At 38.4% G+C, this 27,090-nt stretch overlaps 1 protein-coding gene across 1 annotated transcript in view; it reads right to left on the bottom strand.

The window, feature by feature from the left end:
• Positions 1 to 4,011: 4,011 nt before the first annotated feature.
• LOC101889215 (dynein beta chain, ciliary) overlaps positions 4,012 to 27,090 on the bottom strand; it is a 56,105-nt gene continuing 33,026 nt past the window's right edge. The window contains exons 17-23 of the mRNA XM_059119460.1: positions 25,954 to 26,173; positions 21,224 to 23,262; positions 17,463 to 17,601; positions 17,241 to 17,407; positions 14,404 to 17,169; positions 14,147 to 14,341; positions 4,012 to 4,473 (exon numbers count right to left, since the gene is read on the bottom strand). Of these exons, the coding sequence (XP_058975443.1) occupies positions 4,374 to 4,473; positions 14,147 to 14,341; positions 14,404 to 17,169; positions 17,241 to 17,407; positions 17,463 to 17,601; positions 21,224 to 23,262; positions 25,954 to 26,173 (5,626 nt within the window). The 3' untranslated portion in view covers positions 4,012 to 4,373. The remainder of the gene's footprint in view (positions 4,474 to 14,146; positions 14,342 to 14,403; positions 17,170 to 17,240; positions 17,408 to 17,462; positions 17,602 to 21,223; positions 23,263 to 25,953; positions 26,174 to 27,090) is intronic.

Genomic DNA, 27,090 nt, shown 5'->3' with positions numbered 1-27,090 from the left:
AAGCAAAAATGGTTCGAAAAGTAAAGAAGCGACTTGATCGAAACCCGCGTCGCAGAGGCCGAAAAAAAACATCGCAAAATTCTATTCGGCAAATATTGACAAATGAGCTCGGGATAAAGCCATAGAAATTCCAAAAAGGGCAAGAACTTACACCGCACCAGAAAGAAAATAGACTCAAAAAAGCTAAAGAGTTGAGAAAAAATTCGTTGACCAGCAGTTTGTAAACAAACAAAATGATCGTGTTAACTTGCCAAAGAGGTCAGCTGAAAATGTGCATCTTTGGTTGGCCACCAGAACTCAATGGAGTGGCCATGGTGATGGAGTGGCCATAACAGCGGATGGTCGCTCTCCGCTCGTATTAATCGACCCTGGCATCAGAATAAATGTCGAATATTATAGCGAAAATATTCTGTAGGGACGCAGACCTATTATATGCCAACAGGACTCAGCACCATCGCACTCAGCACGCGCCACCCAAGAATGGTTAAAAAATTAGGTTCCTCGCTTCATTCCCAGCGCACAATGGCCACCAAAATCTCCGGATACCAATACGTTGGGTTATTGTGTCTGGAGTATTTTGAAAAGGAAGGTTGGCATTAAAAAATACCAAACTGTCGATCACCTCAAGCAAGCGCTTCCCCGGGAATGTGCCAAAATACCGCAGAGCAACATTCGGGCAGCGTTTGACGGTTTCATTGTCCGTTTGAAGGCCATAATTCGTGCCAAAGGTGACTAACTCGAACAAATCCAAACTTATTCTATTTCCGATATTTTTTGCTTTCACACAAAATAAATTACAACAAGTGTAAAAATTATGGCGTTTGTCTTTGTTGCATTTTTTTTATCTCATCCTGTATATGCAAAGTGGTCGGCCAGTTTTGTCCCGAAGTTGTCTGGCGATTTGGGTAAATATCAGCTCAGATTTAGATATAGCTTTTTATTGCGCCACAGTTTAATATTCGTTCAAATGAAATGGATTTCGGCAAATCTGATCGAATAGACGGGGTTTGGCACATATGACCTAATGCAGCCATGAAACAAATGTATCAAATTTGGTGAAAATCGATTTGCGGTTTAAGTCCCCCACATTCGTAATATGTCAGAACAGTGAAATTTGGTGACGGATATTAAATACAGCTCCGAATTTTATCGAGATCGGTTCACATTCAGATAAAGCTTCCATATACATCATCGTTCGATTTCAAGTACATAGTTCGGTTAATGTGTAATATTAGCGCAAATGGGATCATTTTTGGCAAAGACTATCAAATTAAGCCTAGAATCAATTGTGTTAAATTTCGGTTCAGATATAGCTACAGCTCCCACTTACATTTATCATCCATTTTATATCTAAGTCACATGTAAAACATTCCATAACAAGGATTTCCGGTAGAAGATATTGCGTACATCCCAAAAATAACTTTTCCAAGTTCTGTAGAGATTGATTCAGATTTGGATATGTCTTCCCTCTAATTCCTTACTGGTTTTGAATGTCACATTTACTTGCTACCATTAAAATGAACTACGGCGAATATTGAATGTTCTGCTATTAAAAACTCTTCTTCAAACTTGCGAAAAAAAATTCATACAAAAATTAAAAACAAGTAAGCGAAGGTTAGAGACGTCCTGGCCGACCATGTGATACCCTACAACACCACAATATGTTAGAAGCCCCCTTATGCCCAAATCCATTTTGGGAGATTTCGCTTTTGAAATAATGTCACCAGACACTGCCCAGATATTACCTTTAGCATTTCACCCCGGACATTTGCCCAACATTTACGCACTCCGTCTTGCTGTTAGTTGTTGTGGTCCATTTTACAGCAAAATATAATCCAATGGTGAGCCAAAATGCTAGACTTCGTCCCTGTCCTTATCTCTCTTATAATGCAAAATTCCGTGTCGATTGGTTTCAATTGTGCGATCAGGAAATTTTTTTTTTTCATTTGACCCCCAAAATTTTTTTCGATCAACATTTGTTTGTCTGCGATATTTGGCTATATTCGTCAGCGAAATCAGCATAAACCAGTAAAGAAAGTCTTAAAGCCGGGCGGGGCCGACTTTATGATACCCTACACCATTTTGCTAATTTAGTAGAGCTCAGCATAACAATTAAAAGTTCATACTCGCTATGATTATAATTTTAAGTTCAAAGGACTGAATATACCGAAGCATTTGTATCTTTTAAATTCGGACTTGTATTACCCATTTGGTGCACAATTAACTTAAAATCGGATAAAGATATATATGGGAGCTATATCCACATCGGAACCGATCTCGATAAAAATTGGCAAAGATATTTCTGAGCTGTATTTGATATATTTCCCTGAAAACCGTCGTTACGGAGTGAATATTACAGCTGTGGGTAACAAATATAACAAATCGGATGAAGAGTATATATGGGAGCTATAGCTATATCTGAACCGATTTCGATCAAATTTGGCAAACTTATTTTCAGGCCTAATCTGGTTGTATGTGCAAAATTCCATACCATTCGGCCTGATATTACACGTTTGGGGCACAATAAAAGGCAAATCGGACGAAGATATATATGGGAGCTATATCTAAATTTTGACCGATTATCTACAATTTCAATAGGGTTCGTCCTTGGGCTAAACAAATGATTTGTGCAAAATTTCATCTGGATAGGACAATAAATGCGAACTGTATTTTGTTTACAAAAATACATGGACAGACGGACAGGTCGGACGGTCGGACATGCATAAATCGACTCAGAATGTGATTCTATGCAGATCATCAAAAGGAACTATGGGTCTATCTCGTTTCCTTTTGCCTGTTACAAACAAATCCACAAAGACATAATACCCTGACCACCTTGTGGTGTAGGGTGTAAAAAGCCTGAAGTATTTTGCATTTCGCCTGCAAATTATTTTCAGCGTTTCGTTAGAATGGAAATGTTGGCATTTTTTCACACAAAAGTAGTGGTCCGTACTACCCGCTGTCTCTCTAATTTCATGCGAGATTTCGTGTTCTTTGGTTTCTATTTGTGACCTTTATAACGGCTGTAAAATCAGGAACATTTTTAGTTGTTGGTCCATTTCAATCCCTAAATATATTGCGGAAATCTTTAAAAACAATAGGCCTAACCCTACTATAATGAAAATTTTCGTGAGGTTCGGAGGATAATTACAATCTATATATGATAACCCCAATCTGAATTGACAAAATTTGTCAAAATCGGTCCAGTCATTCTTATGATATAAGCATTCTAGCTAACAACCTCTTCCTTTGCATATACACAGTATATATATTTCGCGATATATATTCGATATATTTACCATCGGCATCTACGTAACGGTCTGAATTAACCTGTTCGTATATTTGTGATTTCGCCGGAATTAAAAATATTAGCGGTTTAATGGAGAATTTGTCTTTTATTTAACACAAATGTTATGGTCTATTTCACCCACTAAATATTACCCATTGACCATCCAATTTGTAAGGCTTCACCCCAGCCCTAAGCTCTAACCCCGTACTAACCTCCGCGTCGATTGGTCTAAAATTGCGACTAGTAGAGAAATTGCAAAATCAGAACATTTTTCAATTTTTGGTCCATTTCAACCTAAATATTATGCGATCATCTCCAAAAGCAATAGGCTTCTATTCTGACCATAACCCAACCTCCATTCAAAATTAAGTGAGGATCGGGTAATAATTGCGAGCTGTAGCGTGATTAAAAATTAACATGGATAGACGAACGGACAGACGGACATACATAGCATACATCGATTAGCTCGGCGAGATAGGCGAGATCCATATGTACTTTCCTATGTGGGAAGTCAATATTTCGAGGTGTTAATTAATTTTTAGCCCAATCAAACTTATAATACCCCCCAACACATAGTGTTGTAGGGTATAAGAAAACTGATTTCGTGAGTTATTTCCGGCAATGGTATTGTTGTTCTTAAAAGTTCTGTTTTTTATGCGATTTTCATGAAGCCAGCCTCCTCCGAAGATTCACTACGTTATGAATAAAAGAACCCCAATTATTTTTCAAACGATTTTATTTTTAACATGTTAAAGAAAATTATAATATATTATGGCATTTATTTATATATTTGTGTGGGTGTGAACTGATTGTTTGGTTTTTTTTGGCTTCTATTCATTCCATTCTTTCTAACTCCAGCACTGATAAGGGATTTAACAATGTTTTAGTCTTTACAACAGCCCAAGAAAATGACTTTGATGGGAGGAAATGAAGATGTAAATGGGAGTTTGAATGTGCCTATGTATGTGTGTGTGTGGGTGTATCTGTGTGCACGTGTGTCCATTTTTTCGTCTGTGTGTTGTGATAATGGATTCTGATGTTCTGAGATTCATTCATGTTGTTGAAATGCTGCTGAGTAAACATTTTAAATTTGTAACAGCAGACAAACACCCGCCAATGTCCATTTGCCAGCCTTTTCCTTGGTCTTCAAATTAAATGTCCAAACATAAGTGGGACCACGTTGTCTGAAATGGATAAAAAGGAACAAGAAAACGTAAACGAAAACGAAGAAACAACGAAATAAATGCAAGAAGGCATTAGTAGATAGACAAAAGTAAAAGCTAAAAAAAAAGAAATTGGGGAAAATTGGGGGAAAATCACACAAGGAATAAAACAAAATCTCAGCACACAACGTCTAGCGCCCAGCCATCGGGCCAGAAACATAACCCAAAAAAGCGGTATTTTCTAGAGATTTACATCGGATGGGACGAGTTGATAACAAAAACAATCTCCACAAAATAATAATGGACTGAAAAGTGCTTTTGCCAAATGGCCAATCATTCAAAATTTTCTCACACACAGCAACATCCATACATAGATAGATAAGATAGGATAGAATATAATAGTGAAAAAAGGCGGATGACACCATTTTTGTTTTGTTTTTTTTTGTGCAATGAAAAGTGAAAGAAAATACAGTTTTATTTTCATTTTCATTTTTTTTTAAAAGCTACATTTAAAAAATGCAGACTAAAATGAAACAAATCTAAAGAAGTCATTGAATTACTGAAATATTTTTCTTGTGTTTTACAAAATCAATATTGGCGTGAGGTTCAATGAATGTCTTCGGATTATAGCAAATACAGACGACGTCCATATGCGATTGGTAGTCATCAGTTTTAACATCATAAACGCAATTTAAAATCGAAGACTCCTCCATAAGATATCTTCTGAAAAATCAAGTTTATAAGTTTGAGTACTTCGTTTAAAATGTTAAACCAGTAAAGAAAGTCCTAAAGTCGGGCGGGGCCGATTTTATGATACCCTACACCACTTTGCTAATTTTGTAGAGCTCCGCATAACAATTAAAAGTTTTTATGGGAGAATTCAATCATACACGCTATGATTATAATTATAATTTAAAGTTCAATAGACTAAATATGCCGAAGCATTTGTATCTTTTAAATTTGGACTTGTATTGCCCATTTGGTGCAAAATTAATTTGAAATCGGATAAAAATATATATGGGAGCTATATCCAAATCGGAACCGATCTCGATAAAATTTGGCAAATATATTTCTGAGCTGTATTTGATATATATCCCTGAATATGTCCCTGTGGGTAACAAATACAACAAATCGGATGAACAATATATATGGGAGCTATAGCTATATCTGAACCGCTCTTCACCAAATTTGGCATACTACCTCCTAGACTCAACGCGGTCGCATGTGCCAAATTTCATCCCATTTGGACAAATATTAGACGTTTGGTGCACAATATAAGGTAAATCGGACGAAGTTATATATGGGAGCTATATCCAAATCTAAACCGATCTCGATAAAATTTAGCAAAGGTATTTCTGAGCTGCATTTGATATATTTCCCCAAATATTGTTGTTACAGAGTGCATATTACGGCTGCGGAGGACAAAAATAACAAATCGGATGAACAATATGTATGGGAGCTATAGCTATATCTGAACCGATTTCGATAAAATTTGGCATACTTATTTTCAGGCCTAATTTGGTTGTATGTGCAAAATTCCATACTATTCGGGCTTATATTCCACGTTTGGTGCACAATAAAAACAAATCGGACGAAGATATATATGGGAGCTATATCTAAATTTTTACCGATTATCTCCAATCTCAATAGGGTTCGTCCTTGGGCCAAACAAATGTTGATTGCAAAATTTCATCTCAATCGGTGGTATACAAAAAAGTGGACAGAAAAAACACATGTGTGCAAAGTTTTAGCCTTCTCTCTCAATTCTTACGAAAAATAGCATGATTACAATAGAATATCCGACGGACATAGTTAAATCGAATTTCATAGTGATCCAGAATATATACACTTTATAGTGTCTAACATTAGTATTTCGAGGAGTTAAAGCGGTTAATAAAAAATTGCAAACAACTTCAGACTGTTGTCATTTCTAATCCACTCGTCCGACAGCTGTTAAAATTTTTCCTTCTGACAGCTCATTATATTGTTTACAAGCGTATAAAATCATTTTGGTGAGAATTTTCCAGAAAAAGAAATTATTCGCGATGGAATTCAAACGTGATAGTATGATTTCTTTATATTTGGCTGGAAAACCACAATTGGCTATCGGTGGAGCACTCCAGCACTTAAATTTGAATAAATCTTTTGTGCCTCGTACCATTGCTCGTTATCGTGAAACTGGTAGCGTAGGGCGACGTTAAGGAAGTGGACGGAAGAAAACAGAAACATCAGCAGAAATGGCTCGGAATGTAAAAAAGCGACTTGATCGAAACCCGCGTCGCAATGGTCGAAAAATGGCTCGTGAGCTGAATATATCGCAAATTCCATTCAGCAAATATTGAAAAACCATTGAAATTTCAAAAAGAGCAAGAACTTACAGCACAACGGAAAGAAAATAGACTCAAAAGAGCTAAAGAGTTGCTTTGTTTGGCCGAAAGTGGTGAACTGCCGAATTTGGGTTTCTCCGATGAGAAAACATTCGTTGTCCAACAGTTTGTAAACAAACAAAATGATCGTGTTTACTTGCCAAAGAGGTTAGCTGGAAATGTGCACCTTCGGTTGGCCACCAGAACTCACGCGCCGGTCATGGTGATGGTGTGGGCCGCCATAACAGCCGATGGTCGCTCTCCGCTCGTATTAATCGACCGTGGCATAAATGCCGTATGTTATGGCGAAAATAATCTGGAGAGTGTATTAAAGCCTTGGGCACGCAAACATTTTGGCCCCAGACTTTGGACATTCCAACAGGACTCAGCACGCTCCACCCAAAAATGGTTACAAAACGAGGTTCCAAAATACCGTAGAGCAATATTCGGGCAGCGTGTGACGGTTTCATTGACGATTTGAAGGCCATTATTCGTACCAATGGTGACCAATACCAATAAATCTAAACTTATTCTAAAAGTTGGGTGCTATTTCCTAATTTTTTTGCTTTCATTAAGTATAATTAAAAACAAGTAAAAAAGCTGTAAGTTCGGCAAGGAACTTTTAATACCCTCCACCGTTTGGTACAAATTTGGCAATTTCCCAAAAAAAAAAAAAAATAAATAAATATATAAAATCGGTTAAAAATTCTGTTAAAATCTTAAATATATTGAATGCCTATACGACGACGTGGACCTGCATGGGTAACTTTTGCCATAAGTTATTTCAATATTTAAATGCGAAACTTGAAGAAAAATCTGTTTAGAATGTAGCTAAAATCATCAAAATACCGAATATGGGGTGTACGGTTATATGGGGGCTATACGAAGACGTGGACCTGCACAGACAATTTTCTGGCATGGGCTGAAGTATCCATTACGAACTTCACATGCGAAATTTGAAACAATCCCGGTAAATAATGTCGCTAAAATCATCAAAATGCCGAATATCGGGGGATACCGTTATATGGGGGCTACACGAAGACGTGGACCTGCACAGATAATTTTCTGTCTTAGGCTGTAGTATCCATATTCATGTGTGCAAAATTTTAGCCTTCTATCTCAATTTGTTCGAAAGATAGCGTGATTACAACAGACAGACAGACGGACATGGCTAAATCGTCTTAGAATTTTACGCTGATTAAGAATATATATGCTTTGATGGGTCTGACATGAGTATTTCGAGGATTTACAAACGGAATGACAAAATTAATATACCCTCCATAGTATGGTGGAGGGTATAAAAATGTAAAAATTATGGCATTTGAATTTGTTGCAGTTTTTTCATCTCACCCTCTATATAATACTGTCAAAGACCCGATATACCTAAAATGTCAGAATTCCACGGAAACATAATCTGAATCCTGCAAAAAATGTGGATGTGGGAGGAACGCCCCCTCTATTTTTTAAATCGCCGATACACGTGTCTACTATATTTAGCTTTAAATTCAAAATTTGCTGGATTTTTACTGTAATTATTAAAAAGAAATAATAAAAAACAGTATGCGATAAGGGTGTAATTATTGAGTAATCTACGATTACTAGAGACAATAAATTGAATGGAATCTGTAATTATAGCCTATTGCGGCACATCAAGTCCTCGCAATGGGCTGGTCCTGAGAAACCTAAGAAATCCGCGGTTATAACTTTAATTGTGTTCATATGTTTCAAAAAATCTATAAAAAAAAAAAATCAACGTCAAAGTTTTGATAGTTTGTGAGGAAGAATCCTTTGAGAATTCACAATCATAGAATTATATTGTCTAAAGTTTTCAACACATATACCAATGCCAGACAGTTGTGGTATTGGTATATTATTCCCAATGTTGACCATAAAAGATTAACATTCACCAACAATTTTCTATAAATCATGGCATGACAATTCTCCATGTATATGTATATATGTATTTTAAAGAGAATATGGTTATCTCACCCACCAAACAGCAACCACACTACAAAAACACCTTCCACGCCATTGCCATTTTCAGTGCGAATCAGCACTTAAGTAAAAATTCATTTGTTTCTATTGGCATCAAATATTGACAGCATTGATGAAAGTTCACAGATAAAGACTAAACGTTTTTAGCTAGCGAGCGAAAGAAAACAGTTTCGTTGTTTTCCTCTTTTTTTACGAAGTGTCATATTAACACTTGCCTATGTTTGACTCTTATATCACCCACCATCCAATTGAACCGAAATGAGACAATTTGGCGTCAGGTCATGGTGCTTGACTTTAATATAAATGGAAAGTTTTGGCTGTGAATTTGGCATTTTTGTAAGGGGATGTGTAGATGTGTGTGTTGGAGTTTGAGGTATTCTCGTCGAAGATGGCCATATAAGGGATGTCGATTAGGAACAAAAGGAATGATGTGGGTTTTTTCGAGGAGTTATTTACTTGAAAAATGCATGATGAAAAATAATTATGGGCATTTCAATAGACCTAATATTAAAGATTCGATCCAACAATATCTAGGTATGGAAAATTCTATTAATTTTATACCCTCCACCATAGTATATTAAGTTTGTCATTCCGTTTGTAACACCTCGAAATATACATTTTATACCCCCCACTATACATATATTCTTGGTCAGCATAAAATTCTATGTCGATTTAGCAATGTCCGTCTAATCGTCTGTAGAAATCACTCTAGCTTCCGAACGAAATGAAGTAGGTTGATAAAATTTTACTCAAATGTATATTATATCTGCAGGACTTTTGGTATTGCAAATGGGCCATGTAGGTCACCAATATAACGGTACCTACCTATATTCGGTATTTTGATGATTTTGGTTCACGTCTTCTTATAGCCCCCATATAACGGTACCTCCCGATATTTGGTATTTTTATGATTTTAGTGACATTATTCACCGGAATTGTTTCAAGTTTGATATTTGAAGTTCGTAATGGATACTACTGCCTATGCCAGAAAATTTTCTATGCAGGTCTCGTCTTCGTATAGCCCCCATTTAACGTTACCTCCCTATATTCGGTATTTGGATGATTTCAGCGACATTATTCACGGGATTTTTTTTTTTTCAAATTTTGTATTTGGAGTTCGTAATAGATACTACAGCTTATGACGGAAGATTGTCTGTGCAGGTGCACGTCTTCATACAGCCCCCATATAACGGTACCCCCAGATTTTCGGTATTTTGATGATTTTAGCGATATTATTCATCGGAATTGTTTCAAATTTGGTATTTGAAGTTCGAAAGGGATACTACAGCCTAATACAGAAAATTGTCTGTGCAGGTGCACGTCTTCATATAGCCCCCATTTAACGGTACCTCCCGATATTCGGTATTTTTATGATTTTATCGTCATTGTTCACCGGAATTGTTTCAAATTACGTTTTTAGAATTCGTAATGGGATCTACAGTCTGTGACAGAAAATTGTCTATGCAGGTCCAGGTCTTCGTTTAGGCCCCATATATGAGTACCTCCCTAAATTCGGTATTTTGACGTGTATAGGTACAATACCCACCGAAATTGTTTGAGATGTCGTATTTTAACTTCGTAATTGATGCTACAGCCTATGACAGAAAATTGTCTATGCTGGTCCAGGTTTTCGTATAGGCCCCATATGTCAGTACCTCCCTAAATTCGGTATTTTGACGATTTTAGGTACAATACTCACCGAAATTGTTTGAGATGTCGTATTTGAAGATCGTAATAGATGTTACAGCCTATGACAGAAAATTGTCTATGCTGGTCCAGGTTTTCGTATAGGCCCCATATGTCAGTACCTCCCTATATTCGGTATTTTGACGATTTTAGGTACAATACTCACCGAAGTTGTTTGAGATGTCGTATTTGAAGATCGTAATAGATGCTACAGCCTATGACAGAAAATTGTCTTTGCAGGTCCAGGTTTTCGTATAGCTCCGATGTAACGATACCTCTCTATATACGGTATTTTAATGATTTTAGCTATATTCTTATAGACCCCTATATAACGGCTATATTCGGTATTTTTAAGAGTTTAATAGAAAATTTAACACATTCTATTTTTTGAAAATTTCCATATTCGTCCCAAATGGTGGAGGGTATTCAAAGTTTGGTCCGGCTAAACTTACTGCTTTTTAACTTGTTTATTATATCCTCAGTATTAATTTTTTTGCTCACATTCGATTTTTTTAGGAAAGTTACCGGAAAGAGTAAACTATTATAATCCATTTTCACACTTGATTTTACGAAAAAAAAAAAAACATTTCATATATGTGTGGGGGCGGGGTACAGGAAGACAGGAAACATTGAAAAGTGCTAGATTATGTTTTAAGAAAGATTTGAATATATTTCCCCATTTTCATCCCTATTTCTCACAAGTCAACCATTTGGATTTCTCTGATAAAATCATGAAGTACTTTGAAGACAGCAATATAATAGAGCAATCGAAGTGGAACCATAAAATATCGATCATATCAAATACAAGCCGATTTTTTTTAGTTTTAATTGAAATTGTTATTGAGCAATGGAATGCGGCGGATGATGGAGTTTTGTTGTTGCGGTAATTTTGGGCCAGCCACTTCAGTGGCTAACCAGGAAGAAGACATTTTGAAGAAAAGCCGATAATCAATGCCGAATGTAATTTGCGGTAACAATAAAAAAAAACACACACTCGGAACAATATTTATGGTGTAGATGTGCTAACACAACGATTTTCAAATTGAGCAAACGTCACTCTCTCCCTCTCTCTCTTCCTTGCTATTCCAAAGTACAATTGTTGAATTTCCCATCCGCCATTTAACAGCAAGAAGAAAAGCAACAATGGCCAATCGATAGACCATAAAAGAACTTAAATACTTTCACGGCATCCGGTCTCTACCGCCAGCCAGCCTATCTATCTGTCTTGTGTCATTCATTTGGTCACGACATTCAGTCAGTCAATCAATCAATCAATTCCGAATTTAACTACCCGCCGCCATTGCCACCACCATCATCAGCACGTTTACGTACCACTTGAACATACCACCATGGCCATCATTTTCATCGTCGTTTTTTGTCAACATGCCAAACGAAGCCGTGTAAGGACTTCACCAAAAAACAGCCGTTGTATTTTGTAGAATGCCTGTCATTCTCGAGCATTCATATGAAATGTGTACAACAATCCCAATGACTAGCCTTCCTGGTGTTGTGTTCGGACCAAAGAACTGTTGACAAACAAAACCTCTAAACTCAAATGCGTTTGCCAAAAAATCAGTGGATTGCCAACATGGGTTAAGGTGGAATGAAGAGACCAACAAAATAAAACCTTTCAGGAAGGAAGAAATAAACGTAATTTCATCGTTTATCTTTAAGAGAATCTTCGAAAGGTTAAGGTAGAAAGGCGAAGTAGGAAAGGATTAGAGCCGCCGCACGATGAATAAGAATTCAATTTTCCATTTTTGTTATTTTTACTAAATGGAATTTGATAGTAAAGATATGAAAACTAAGAAATTTATTATTTTTGGTGATACAAATAGTCAAAGATTACCCAGTGCCACAAAATTCAATTTTTTCAATAATTACAGGGAAATTCCTGTACAATATAAAAGTATATAGGGAGGTACCGTTGGCCGTGGAGGCTATACGAGAATGTGAACCTGCAGGGACAATTTTCTATCACAGGCTGTAGTACCCGTTTCCAAATTCAAATATAATATTTGAAAAAAAAAAAAACAAGTAAAAAAGCTGTAAGTTCGGCCGGGCCGAATTTTTAATACCCTCCACCATTTGGTACAAATTTGGCAATTTCCAAAAAAAAAAAAAAAAAATAAAATCCGTTAAAAATTCTGTTAAAATATTAAAAATACCGAATACCTATACGACGACGTGGACCTGCATAGGCAACTTTTGCATAAGTTATCACAATATTTAAATGCGAAACTTGAAGAAAAATCTGTTTATAATGTAGCTAAAATCATCAAAATACCGAATATTGGGGGGTACCATTATATGGGGGCTATATGAAGACGTGGACCTACATGGCTCATTTTTGACTTAGAATATAGCATCCATTACGAACTTCAAATACCAAATTTGAAACGATTCCGGTAAACAATGTCGCTAAAATCATCAAAATACCGAATATCGGGGGTACCGTTAAATGGGGGCTATACGAAGACGTGAACCTACATGGCCCATTTTCTGTTTTATGCTGCAGTATATATTACGAACTTCAAATACCAAATTTGGAACGATTCCGTGAAATAATGTCGCTAAAATCATCAAAATACCGAATATCGGGGGTACCGTTATATGGGGGCTATATGAAGACGTGGACCTACATGGCTCATTTTTTGACTTAGGATGTAGCATCCATTACGAACTTCAAATGCCAAATTTCAAACAATTCCCTTAAATAATGTCGCAAAAATCATCAAAATGCCGAATATCGGGAGGTACCGTTATATGGTATGTATGATAACTTGGACCTACATGGCCCATTTACGAACTTAACCTGCCTACTGGCGGAATATACACATCTGCAAAAATTTAGCCTTCTATCTCAATTTGTTCGAAAGATAGCGTGATTACAACAGACAGACAGACGGACAGACACACAGGCAGACAGACGGTCATGGCTTAATCGGCTTAGAATTTTACGCTGATCAAGAATATATATACTTTGTTGGGTCTGACATGAGTATTTCGAGGAGTTACAAACGGAATGACAAAATTAATATACCCTCCATAGTATGGTGGAGGGTATAAAATCCGATAAATAATGTTGCTAAAATCATAAAAAATACCGAATTTAGGAAGGAACCGTTATGTGGGGGCTATACGAATGTGTGGACCTGCATAGTCAAATGTCTGTTACAGCTAGCTGTACCCATTAGGAACTTCAAATACAAAATTTGAAACAATTCTCATGAATAATGTCACTGGCATCGAAGAATAAATGCCGAATATTGTAGCGAAAATAGGGAGGGTGTATTAAAGCCTTGGGCGCGCAAACATTTTGGCCGCAGACCGTGGATATTCCAACAGGACTCAGCACCATCGCACTCAGCACGCGCCACCCAAAAATGAGGTTCCTCACTTCATTTCCAGCGCACAATGGCCACCAAAATCTCAAGATACCCATCCGTTGGACTATTGTGTCTGGAGTATTTTTGGAAAGCAATGTTGGCTCTAAAAAATACCAGTGTCGCTCACCTCAAGCAAGCGCTTCGACGGGAATGGGCCTGTGCAATCTTCCTTCATAAGCTCATAAGTTTTGACCACGATATATAACCTACGCTTGTGCGAAGGTTTCCCCTAGTTCAATTAAAATTAATACTACTCACCGTATTTTGTACACAGGACATTCATATATGTTCTTTGTGTCCTGTTTATCTTTTTGTACAGCCTTGACAAATATAACCGGCATGGCTGGGAATAATTCCTTCAAATATGCATCGGCTATGGTATTTAACTGCATGTCCCAACGAGCGCCCTCCATGAAGAGGCCATTAATGTAGGCACCCTCTCGAGGTGCGGAACTAAATCCGGAAAAAATGAATAATTTATTTCTACTTCCCTTCCATTCTCTATCACCACTTACGAAATTTCATCTTTGAACTTTTTCGTCACATCCGTATTGAGACACATTCTGTCCAAAGGCCATTCATTTTTCCTGGCCGTCTGCTGCATAATGGCGGTAAGGAAACTTTGAGGATTAAAGAAACCGCCCAGCCACACAGATGAGGGTAGGCGAAAATCGGAAACCCATGTTTCCAGTTCACGCAAACGTAACTGCAAATCGGCAAACCAAGATTGTAGACCCAAAGTACTGGGATATGCCAATTTGGTCCATGACTCCGGCACCTGATCCATAAACAATGAAGACATTAGATTTTCCATGGTCGATGATATGGTCAATTCTCCCTTCAGACCCAATTCCAGTTCGTGGAGAGATCTTTTCAACTCGGCCATTAGGATGTTCATGCGTTCACATTCTTGGAAGGCCACCAATATATAGGGATTACGATCTTCGACACGAGCCATTAATTCGGGAATGTTAAAGGGTGGCGGTATCTTATCGATGAGATCTTCTAGCATCCCCTTGACCACATCATCCTGCGAGAGGGCATCTCCGCCACTGGCATCCGAAGCACCCGCCAAACGGGGTTGTAGTTCAAACACCACTCTAAACAGACGTTCCGAAACTGTGGTAAGAAAACCAATTTCGGCATTCAAATGTAGGCCATATAGATTGGGACTTTCGGCGGGCAGATTTTCATCAATATAATCATGATAACCGGCATATTTGAGAATACCAGGTGCCCGAAAGCCGGGGCAAAATTGCAACTCTCCATCAATTAAGTCGGGTTGCATAAATTCCTCCAGATAGGTTCTGCAAAGGCGGCGATCCCTGTCATCTGTGATGTGGCCACCATACATTATCTCACCAAAGAGGTAACGCAAATCTTCCCAAGGTACCCGATTATTGGCCTCCAAATAGTTGAAGAGCACATAGACAGATATGGTGAGATCGCCCACATTGAAGGGATACACACGATTCCAACCTTGGGCTCCAAATTTGCGACGCTCTGCCACAACGGCATGGAAATAGCAGAGGGAGAAAAGTATGGCCTTGAATTCAGTCTCCTTGGAACACATTTCCAAGGTTTCATCACTGAAATTGTCCAGTGCCTTGTGAATATTTGCCTGCATTCCAGTGGGTGGTTCATTGGTAATTTTAATGGCCGACTCTAGAATACCTTGAGGCAAAATATGATAGGCTGGATCGGGAGAGGGCTCAGCACTTAAAAATAAACGATAATCGGGATGGACATCCATTAGGGAGGCTTCCATTTTCTTTTCCAGCGATGGCAGCCAACGAGCCACCAGATGGATATTTTGCAACACCACCCAGTGACCCTTGCGCGAGGCAGTGTCAATGGCATTTTCTGCCACAATTTCTTGACCCTGACCCAGCGAAACACTGTGGAAATTTTCATTATCCGAATGGAAACCCAAAAGTTTGCCCAATTTCTCAACATCCTTAAGGGGATCTACACCTGGTGAGAGTACAAAGAAAATGTGAGTCTCCGGGCTGCTTTCCTCGAAAGTCCTGGAAAATTCCATGGAGCGGGCATCGATGTATTTTCCTCCCAGTTTTTCTTCAATGAAAACTTTCATCGAATACGACATGCGATCGGGGCGAATGCAACGCATAATGCACAGCCTTTGAATGGCCGATTTACTTTTCCATTCGCCGGGGAATTTTTCCCGTTCAGGACATTCGGAATCAATAAATGTTTTCCAACGTTTCTGGGAACCTTCCATGTCCTTTTCTAAACCCTTGAAGGCAGGCAAATTACTCAAAGCCTTAATGCCACCCCAGCCAATGTTGGTAAGGAACGGTAAGTTGGATGTGACATTGACCATATATGGGAACCTCAAAAGGAAATCCAATTCTGCAGGCTCAACCTCACCGGCATTGATGAGGATCTGGATACACAACTGGGTAAGGAAGATAAGCTTGTCGGCTTCAAAGAGACCCCTGGAGGTGTACATAAAAGCACAATAGGTTATGGAATCAATCAGGTTTTCCACCCGCTCCTTTAGCTTCTCCGAAACCTGGGCCTTTACAATGGCATTAGAGAAGACCACGGTGAAAGCCTTCAGGGAGAACTGATAAATTGGATTGATTTTAAACAAATCATTGAGTATAAAATAAATTATTGAGGCTCGTTCCGATGCGGGACGGTAAGCCTCGCGGGCGGTATCAATTTGCACGGCCGTTATTTTGGCCTCTGCCACTTTCACCTCAATTTCATCGGCCGTCTTTTTGGTCTTTTCCAAATTCATTACCAACGAAACATCTTCCAGGACATTCTCTCCGGCCGAGGAGAGACGTTGCAGCAAATCATCTTCAAGGAATTTCAAAGTTATTTTAAAGTGATTTTGCTGCTGCGTCAGACGTGAACGCAAAACCTCCAAATCTGGTCTTTCGGCTTTTACCACCTCGGCCAAGAGCTGATCTTCAAGGCCATCTCGGGTTACGGTGAAATTTATCAACGTCGTTTGGGCCTGCATTTCCGGCTTATAATGAGGATTGGCCAATTTGGTGTGCAAAATTAAACGGAACTTGGGATTATAATCAATCTCCCGATCACCCATCTTCAGACAGGTACCCTTCTTGATGAGCATTCTGCCCAGCAAGGGATTCAGTACGGCATCTATATTTTCACCAATATTTTCCAGAAGCAGTACATTGCCATTGCTGACGGCCTGTTCAATTTTATCCAAATAACCTTTTTGGGTTAGGCGCAGGACCACAATCGTGTTGGCATATTTATTTTTCACCCATTTTATGCCTTGCCTTTGAGAGAAAAAAAAATAAATAAAATAAAATGTTAATAAAAAATTAATTAAGAAATAATTCCATCTTACAATTGCGGATCAATCATCAGGGGATAACGTTCCGAATGCACCAAAATAGCCGCATTTTCCGCCGACATACGATCACTGGGTAGCCCCTGATTATTCCATTCGGCAATTTGGGCATCATCACAAATCATTTCAAAGGGATCGGAATCTTCGCTGGATGGTATGCGTGGCTATATAAAAACACAATTATAATATTTATAAGCTGTTAGATAGGGAGATTTTTACCTCACTGGCCTTGAAGGCTGGTTGCCACATTTTGGTTTGCAGTTCTATGCGATAGGCTCGTGTGAAACAGCCAACATATGAAATGAAACAGGCTATTAGAAGGATATCTCCTGGCAATGTTTCATGGCTGCTTTTGAGGCTGTAAGAGAGTTGAAATAATTATTTTTACATTTTATTGAAAGCAAAAAAAAAAAAAAAAAAAAAAATCAGAAATAGCATTAAATTTTAGAAATGGAAGTACCGAAAATCTGGAAATAGTGTTATATGGGTCCTACACGAAACCGTGGACCTCTAGTCAACTACATGTCAGGGAAGGTAGGGCCTATTACGATCTCAAGCTATCAAGTTTGAGATAATTCTGTTAAAGAATGTAGCTAAAAACATTAAATAACCGAATAATCTGAGGTACAGTTATGTGGGGTCTACACCAAATCTTGGGCCTATACATACCGTTGTCTGCAGAGATGTTTCCCACGTACTGGGAACTCAAATTCTCAATTTTTAGCAAATTCGGTTTGAAATTGTGACTAACTCACGAAAAATTTAAATTTATCGTTGCAGTTACATGGGATTAAGGGTGCTGGGAACCCGTGACAACCTTTAAATACCAAATTCCAGAAAATGCCGTTGAAAAGGGTACCAAATATGGTTGAAATGATTTAAATGAGGGGGTAACGTTAATTGGGGTTATACAAAAAGTTGCCCTCATAGCCCATTTTTGAACTTGATCTAAATTTATTCCCATAACGCATGTGTATTAAATTTCAGTACTTTATTCAATCCCTTCGGAAGATAGAGTGATTACAACAGAGGATGGACGGTCGACTACATCGGATTAGAATGTAACTATATATACTTTATTGGATCTAAAATGAGTACTTCTAAGAGTACCAAACGGAATGAAAAATTATTATCCATGTTAAATGTTCGAAAGAGGTACGTTTTGAACAACTAATGCCAGTGAAAAATATACAGGGTTGCCCATATTCGACGGACCCATCTGGCAACGCCATAACTTTTGACAGAGATGTCACATCGCTTAATGACATACCGCGTTTGAAGCGTCAGTCCAAGCAGATTTTTACCATGAACCAATACACGCCACGCGAGCGATCTGAAATAGTTGAAATTTACATTCAACAGAAGAAGTCAATTGTGAAAACTCAACGTGCTTTTAAAACATTAAAAAATGTGAGAAGTGCGCCTTCTAAGAACACCATTAAGCGTTTATACGAAAAATTTTCGACTGGTAAAGCTCTTTCTAATCCGAAGAGGCCATATAAAACTCGATCAAGGCGATCGGCCGAAAATATCGCTGCCGTACGAGCCAGTGTTGAGAGGTCCCCAAGAACATCCCAAAAACGCCGTTCTCAGCAGTTGGGCATGGCTCGGTCCACTTTACAACGGATTATTCGCATTGATTTGCATTTGTTCCCGTACAAAATTCTATTGACGCAAAGAATGTTGCCTGCGGACAAGCCTCGTCGATTGGAATGGGCCCAAAGAGTCATCGAAATGGCCGAAGATGACGAGCAATTTTGGAACAAAATAATCATGTCCGATGAAGCCCATTTCACATTGAACGGGACCGTAAATAAGCAAAAATTGCCGTTTTTACGCCACTGAAGATCCTCAGGAGATTCAAGAAGTGCCTCTTCATGACGAAAAAGTCACAGTTTGGTGCGGCGTTAGTGCGAAAACGGTCATTGGGCCGTTTTTCTTCCAAAATGAAAATGGCCATGCCGTTACCATCAATCAAGAGCGTTATCGCGACATGATGACCAATTTTGTGATGCCAATTATTCGTCGAAAGCGTATGAGGCAGTTCTGGTTTCAACAAGACGGTGCTCCACCGCACACAAGTCGCATAACAATCGATTTTCTGAAGAATTTGTTTCCGGGCCCTTTGATGTCGAAAAGTGGTGATTTGGACTGGCCACCGCGTTCGCCCGATTTGACGCAACCTTCTTCTTGTGGGGATATTTGAAGTCAAAAGTTTACGTTAACAAGCCAAGGACCGTAGAAGAGGTCAAGGACAACATTCGTGAAGAAATAACCGCTATTCTGGCCGAAATGTTGGCAAAAACGATGGAAAATGCAGCAAAAAGGGCACAATACGTCATCAACGCCAGAGGCGGCCATTTGAGAGATATCATATTCAAAAATTGATGTAAACAAATCTACTTGGAACAAATTAAATGATTAACATTGCCAACCGCCAAATTTTTATTTTTTTCTTTGATTTAAAAAAAAATAAAAAAATCATGGGTCCGTCGAATATGGGCAACCCTGTAAAGAGGGCGATGCAGTTGTTTTATAGGCCCTATAGCAAAGCATGAACCTACACCGAGAATTTTCTGCATCAGTTATGATATAAGTAGTGAATATGCGGAGGTACTAATATATAAGGGCTATAGGAAATTGTAGGCGTATAGGCATTGATTTGCCAAGTAGGGTAGAAAATATTACTAAATTTTCTCATTTCCGAAACACCGAAATTTTTTAACTTATCTGTTTGAAGGAATGGTTTAAAAGGTGGAAATGTTATGTATGGTGAGCTATAGAAAATGCTATGATAATGTTATGCCGAAGGCAATAGGAATCATTAGAAACTTTTAATGCTTAATTTTTAATAATACCGTTAGAAAATTTGTCTATTAATTCCTAAAAAATATCAAATAATTTTGTTATGTTTTTTATGGTTTACTGTGAATCGGAGAATAACAAAAGGAATGAAAACCTTAATCAACCCTCCATAACATTATGCAGGTAGAGTATATAAAAATCAACAAGTAAAAAAACATTAAGTTCGGCCGGGCCAAACTTTTAATACCCTCCACCTTAGGGTAAAAGAAACATTAGAAGAAATGTGGCAAAAATCATCAAATTACCGAATATCGGGAGGTACCGTTATATGTGGGCTACACCAAAACGTGGACCTATAATTACAATGTTTTGCCACACGAACTAGGACCCATTATGACCCACCAATACCAATTTTTAGACAAATCAGTGAAAAAATGTGGCAAAAACCATCAAAATACCGAATATCGGTAGGTACCGTTATACGGGGGCTATATCAAATCATGGACCCATGCATGCAATGTTTCGCCACCGGAGCTGGAACCCATTATGACCAACAAATACCAATTTTTAGACAAACCAGTGAAAAAATGTGTCAAAAACCATCAAAATGCCGAATATCGGGAGGTACCGTTAAATGGGGGCTATACCAAATCATGGACCCATATATGCAATGTTTCGCCACCGGAGCTGGAAACTATTATGACCCACAAATACCAATTTTTAGACAAATCCGTGAAAAAATGTGGCAAAAAAAAACTAAAATACCGAATATTGGGAGGTACCTTTATATGGGGGCTATACCACAACGTGGACCTATACATGCAATGTTTTGCCATACGCTCAGGGACCCGTTATGACCTACAAATACCAATATTCAGACGAATCCATGAAAAAATGTGTGTAGACACAATGCAAATTGCTCTGCTAAATTTTGGCGCTCTACGTCAAATAATGTGGGCTGTATCGTGATTTCAACAGACAGACGGACAGACAGACAGACAAACATCGTTAAAACGACTTAGAATTTTAATCTGATTATGAATATATATACTTTATGGGGTCTAAGACGAATATTTAAGGATGTTACAAACGGAATGACAAAGTTAATATACCCTCCTTTCCAAGGTGGAGGGTATAAAAAGATGTCGCTAGAAATTGGAACTGTTGGGACTTACTTTTTAACCGATTCCGCCCATCTCACTTTCTCCGAAGCCAGGCCACCAATTAAACGATTGGCCAAATCGATAGTAAATGCCGTTTTATCGGCCTCATCTTGACATTTCTGCTTCTTAGCCAAGGCATCATCGTATTTCATTTGAAGAACATTTAATTCCTCCTCCAATTCATTCAAACGATTATTCAAGGCTGTTAATTTATCTCGAGCATCAGTCAATTCCTGTTCTGCCTCCATTAAGGCTCTCTCTTTGGGCTCAACCACCAAGTAGACATCATAGAAACGATTTATGTTAATAACCCATGAGCAAAGTCCAGCTGCTGCACTTGACTTGGCTAAAATTTTCTCGGGATCAAATTCAGGATCAGCTAGATACGGCTGCAAAGCCTTAATGATATCCGGATGAATATGTTTCTTGTCATAATTAACGAGATTATCAAGAAATTTATCAACATTGCCCATAATTTGGCGACAGGCCTTCCAGCTGCGATCTTTGGGGATTTTGCCTTTTTGGGCAAATAACACCAGAACAGCAGAGCAAACATTTACCACAGCTTCAGGTGGGGAACCAAAGGACTTCAATTCGGTGAGATTGTTTTTGTTTAAGGTATTTAAAGCTTCCTGAGCGGCAATTAAAGCCGGTTGGGCCTTGCGGAAATCTTCTTCACACAGCTTTGCCTTGGCTGTGACATCTTCTTCAATTTGTCGCACATTTTTCTCTTCCTTTGAAGCGAAAGCTCTCTCTTTGGAAACTTTTTCATTTTCTGTACTTACAACGACAATGAGATTATCGGCTTCTTCGTTTTTGATTTTAAGCTCAACTTCTTGAACTTTTAAGACCTCTTGTAGGGCGTCAACCTCCTTCGAACAACTGGCCAGTTTGATGAGACCATTTTGCAAACGTATTCTGCGATCTTGATTGGCTTTGACTTTTTCCCTCAAAAGTTTGGTATACAAACTAATAAGTTCCAAAAAGCTTTTGGGTGTAGTGTAGTTGTAACGCTTATCATTAAGCAAATAGACTTTGGATATATCATTTACCGTCTTATGGACATAGGCCATGAAACGTGAGACGGGCGGCGCTAGCTCTTTGGGTAGGACTTCAATTTCTTGGAGAAAACGATACGATACCGATTCAAGAGCTTCCTGGGGCCATTCATGGAACCAATCTATGGTGGTACAATTCACCAAGGAGGGGAAATTGCGGGCGCGTACCCTGAGGGTTGTACCCACGGGGGAGAAACACAAAACCACTTTCAGGGAACTGCGAACCTTCTCGATGAAATGCTTCCAACAATTTTCCCTGTTATCCATAATACCCAATTGCTTGACCTCATTGCGTACAGCATTGATTATGTTCTCCACCTCATCATCGGGGAAAAGTTCGTGAATATCACCCGAGGCCAGAAGATCATTGATCAACACCAAAAATTGTTCCCTGGCCACCTCGGCATCTGTCATCAGGAAACAGGAGGCTGAATTCTTGACACCACATTTCATATAAAGCGTTGCAATATTGGCTTTCAAATCATTGATGCCATAATCCTTGGTCAGCTGAATTTGAAAGACATCAAGCGAGGATATTGATGCTGCCAATCGGGTCAGTGACTGTTTGCCTGAACCTCCCACACCAATTAAGAGGGCATAACCTCGAGACGACTCCATGATACGAGAAATGCGACATATATGGGCCATAGCATCCTCGAAGAGTACCAAATTCATGGCACCCACAAAATCATTATAGCGATCCTGGGCCTCTTCCAATAGCTTGTGGAGCCTCTCCCAATCGGGGACGGGCATATATTTGCTGTCGGCTAGCCCTTTCGCAAAATGACAATATATATGGGGTTTGGCAAAAACAAGGTCCTCGTTGTAACTCTCAATGCCCTTGCGTACCATTTCGAGCATCAATTTGTTGAAGGTATTGATATCGCTTTTATCGACCAACTTATCGCCATACACTCGATTGCATTCATGAGTCCACAGGCGAAGCAGCATATTGGGATTTGGACATGTTTCGAAATTGGCATACAACATACCCTGAAAGGGGAGATGTGGGGAATATTAAAAAAAAAATATGAGACACAAATATAGAATTTAAGAAAAATTTTGTGCAAAACGACCACCAGATACTAACAGAGGCCTCAACATAAATTTTCAGGATTCCAGTTCTATTCCTTCACTCAAAATGCGATTTAATACAACTTACACATTCCCAAAACCACTGACAGGGTGAGTTAAAAAACTGCAACAACTTCAGGCTGCTGTCATTTCTAAGCCACTCGTCCGACAGCTGTTAAAATTATTCCAGTGACATTGTTTACAAGCATACAAAAGCATTTTGGTGAGAATTTTCCAGAAAAAAGTTATTCGTGATGGAATTCAAGCGTGATAGTGTGATTTCTTTATATTTGGCTGGAAACCCACATGTGGCTATCGTTGGAGCACTCCAGCATTTAAATGTGAATAAATCTTTTGTGTCTCGTACCAACGCTCGTTACCGTGATACTGGTAGCGTAGCCCGACGCCAGGGAAATGGACGGAAGAAAATAGCAACATCAGCAGAAATGGTTCGAAATTTAGAGCAGTGCAGTTGTCGAAAAATGGTTCGTGAGCTGAACATATTGCAATATTCAATTTGGCAAATATTGAAAAATGAGCTCGGGGTAAAGCCATTGAAATTCCAAAAAGTGCAAGAACTTACACCGCAAAAAAAAAAAAAATAGACTCAAAGTAGCTAAAGAGCTGCTTCGCTTGGTCGGAAGAGGTGAACTGCAAAATTTGGTTTTATCCGATGAGAAAACATTCGATGTCCAGCAGTTTGTAAACAAACAAAATGATCGTGTTTACTTGCCAAAGAGGTCAGCTGTAAATGTGCACCTTCGGTTGGCCACCAGAACTTAAGCGCCGGCCATGGTAATGGTGTGGCCCGCCATAATAGTCAACGGTCGTTTTCCGCTCGTATTAATCGACCGTGGCATCAGAATAAATGCCGAATAATATGGCGAAAATATTTTGGAGGGTTTATTAAAGCCTTGGGCACGCAAACATTTTGTCCGCATACCTTGGACGTTCCAAGAGGACTCAGCACCATCGCACTAAAAAACAAGTAAAAAAACATTAAGTTCGGCCGGGCCAAACTTTTAATACCCTCCACCTTAGGGTAACGGAAACATTAGAAGAAATGTGGCAAAAACCATTAAAATGCCGAAATGCCAAACCGTGCACCTACACATGCAATGTTTCGCTAAAGGAGCTAGAACCCATTATGACCTACAAATACCAATTTTCAGACAAATCCGGGAAAAAATATGGCAAAAATCATCAAATTACCGAATATCGGGAGGTACCGTTATATGGGGCCTGTACCAAAACGTGGACCTATAATTACAATGACTCGCCACACGAACTTGCATCCATTGTGATCTACAACTACCAATTTTCAGAGAAATTCTTGAAAAAATGTGTCAAATATCATCAAAATACCGAATATCGGGAGGTACCGTTATATGGGGACTATATTAAAACGTGGGCCTATACATACAATGTTTCGCCACTCGAACTAGGACCCATTATAACCCATAAATATTAATTTTTAGACAAATCCGTGAAAAAATGTGGCAAAAATCATCAAATACCGAATATCGGGAGGTACCGTTACATGGGGACCATACCAGAACGTGGACCGATATATCTCATTTTCAATACCAACCGTCCTAGACACAATACAAATTGCTCTGCTAAATTTTGGCGCCCCACGTCAAATAATGTGGGCTGTATCGTGATTTCAACAGACAGACGGACAGACAGACGGACATCGTTAAATCGACTAAGAATTTTATGCTGATTATGAATATATATGGGGGTCTACGACAAATTTTTAAGGATGTTACAAACGGAATGACAAAGTTAATATACCCTCCTTTCCAAGGTGGAGGGTATAATAATAAAGCGCCGGGAATGGGCCAAAATACTGCAGAAAAATATTCGGGCAGCGTGTGACAGTTTCATTGGCCGTTTGAAGGCATAATTCGTGCCAAAGGAGACCAATTCGAACAAATCTAAACTTATTTTAAAATTGGATGATATTTCCGAAATTTGTTACTTTCAAAAAACAATAATACAATAAAATTTAAGGCAAAATGTTATAATTATGGCGTTTGACTTTGTTGCAGTTTTTTTTATCTCACCCTGTATATGGGATCTATATTCAAATCTAAACCGATCTCGATAAAATTTGGCAAATGTGTTTCTGAGCTGTATTTGATATATTTCCCCGAATATCGTTGTTACGGGGGGGTATATTACGGCTGTGGAGAACAAATATAAAAATCGGATGTACAATATATATATATATATATATATATATATATATATATATAGGAGCTAAATTTAAATTTTGACCGATTATCTCCAATTTCTATATTGTTCGTCGTAGAATCAAAAAAATGACTTTTGCAAAATTTCATCTAGATCAAGCAATAAATACGACCTGTACTTTGTTTACAACAATACATGGACAGACGGACATGAATAAATCGACTCAGAATGTGATTCTATGAAGATCATCAAAAGGGCCTCTGGGTCTACATCGTTTCCTTTCAAATTTAATTTGTGTGTATTTTAAAAAATAGACATTTGCACGAAAATGAATAGACATTTGGATGTTACCTACCATCCTTGTGAAAATATTCCGATCTTGGTTAATATTGAGAATTTGTTGATACTTACCGTAAAAATATTGGAAATATCTCTTAAGTTAAAATTGTAATGAAATTTCACAGCTGTTGGTAAAAATGTTGCCGCCACTTTTTGATGCAGATTAATGGCTGTCTGGACCAAGGGTTCACATAAATTGATTACGGATTTGTCAAATTTGTGTATGGGATTGGCCAAATGTTGTGACAGAATTGAATTGAGTATATGAAACAGGGCATCCGAGCTAGGTTGACTAAAATTAGAAAATTTTTAAATATGGTGAGTTTGACGACAAATATATTTCGGGCTAAAACCATTGAATTAAATTAATTTATTTTTATACCCTCCACCATACTATGGAGGGTATATTAATTTTGTCATTCCGTTTGTAACATCCTTAAATATTCGTCGTAGACCCCATAAAATATATATATTAATAATTAGCATAAAATTCTAAGTCGATTTAACGATGTCCGCCTGTCTGTCCGTCCGTCTGTCTGTCTGTTGAAATCACGATATAGCCCACATTATTTGACGTAGAGCGCCAAAATTTAGCAGAGCAATTTCAATTGTGTCTAGGATGGTTGGTATTGAAAATGAAATATATCGGTCCACGTTCTGGTACAGTCCCCATATAACGGTACCTCCTGACATTCCGTATTTTGATGATTTATGCCACATTTTTTCACGGATTTGTCTGAAAATTGGTATTTGTAGGTCACAACGGGTCCCGGTGCGTGTGGCAAAACATTGCATGTATGGGTTCACGTTTTGGTATAGCCCCCATATAAAGGTACCTCCCGATATTTGGTATTTTAATTTTTTTTGCCACATTTTTTTACGGATTTGTCTGAAAATTGGTACTTGTTGGTCATAATTGGTTCCAGCTCCGTGGGCGAAACATTGCATGTATGGGTCCATGATTTGGTATAGTCCCCATATAACGGTACTTAACAACATTCGGTATTTTGATGATTTTTGACACATTTTTTCAAGAATTTCTCTGAAAATTACTAGTTGTAGATCATAATGGGTCCTAGTTCGTGTGGCGAGTCATTGTAATTATAGGTCCACGTTTTGGTATAGCCCCCATATAACGGTTCCTCTCGATATTCGGTAATTTTATGAATTTTGCCACATTTTTCACGGATTTGTCTGAAAATTGGTATT

Source organism: Musca domestica, unplaced genomic scaffold (assembly GCF_030504385.1).
Source record: "Musca domestica strain aabys unplaced genomic scaffold, Musca_domestica.polishedcontigs.V.1.1 1, whole genome shotgun sequence".
Classification (NCBI taxonomy): Eukaryota; Metazoa; Arthropoda; class Insecta; order Diptera; family Muscidae; genus Musca; species Musca domestica.
The sequence above is the reverse complement of the archived record's forward strand: the minus strand, read 5'-3'. Positions and strand labels throughout refer to the sequence as shown.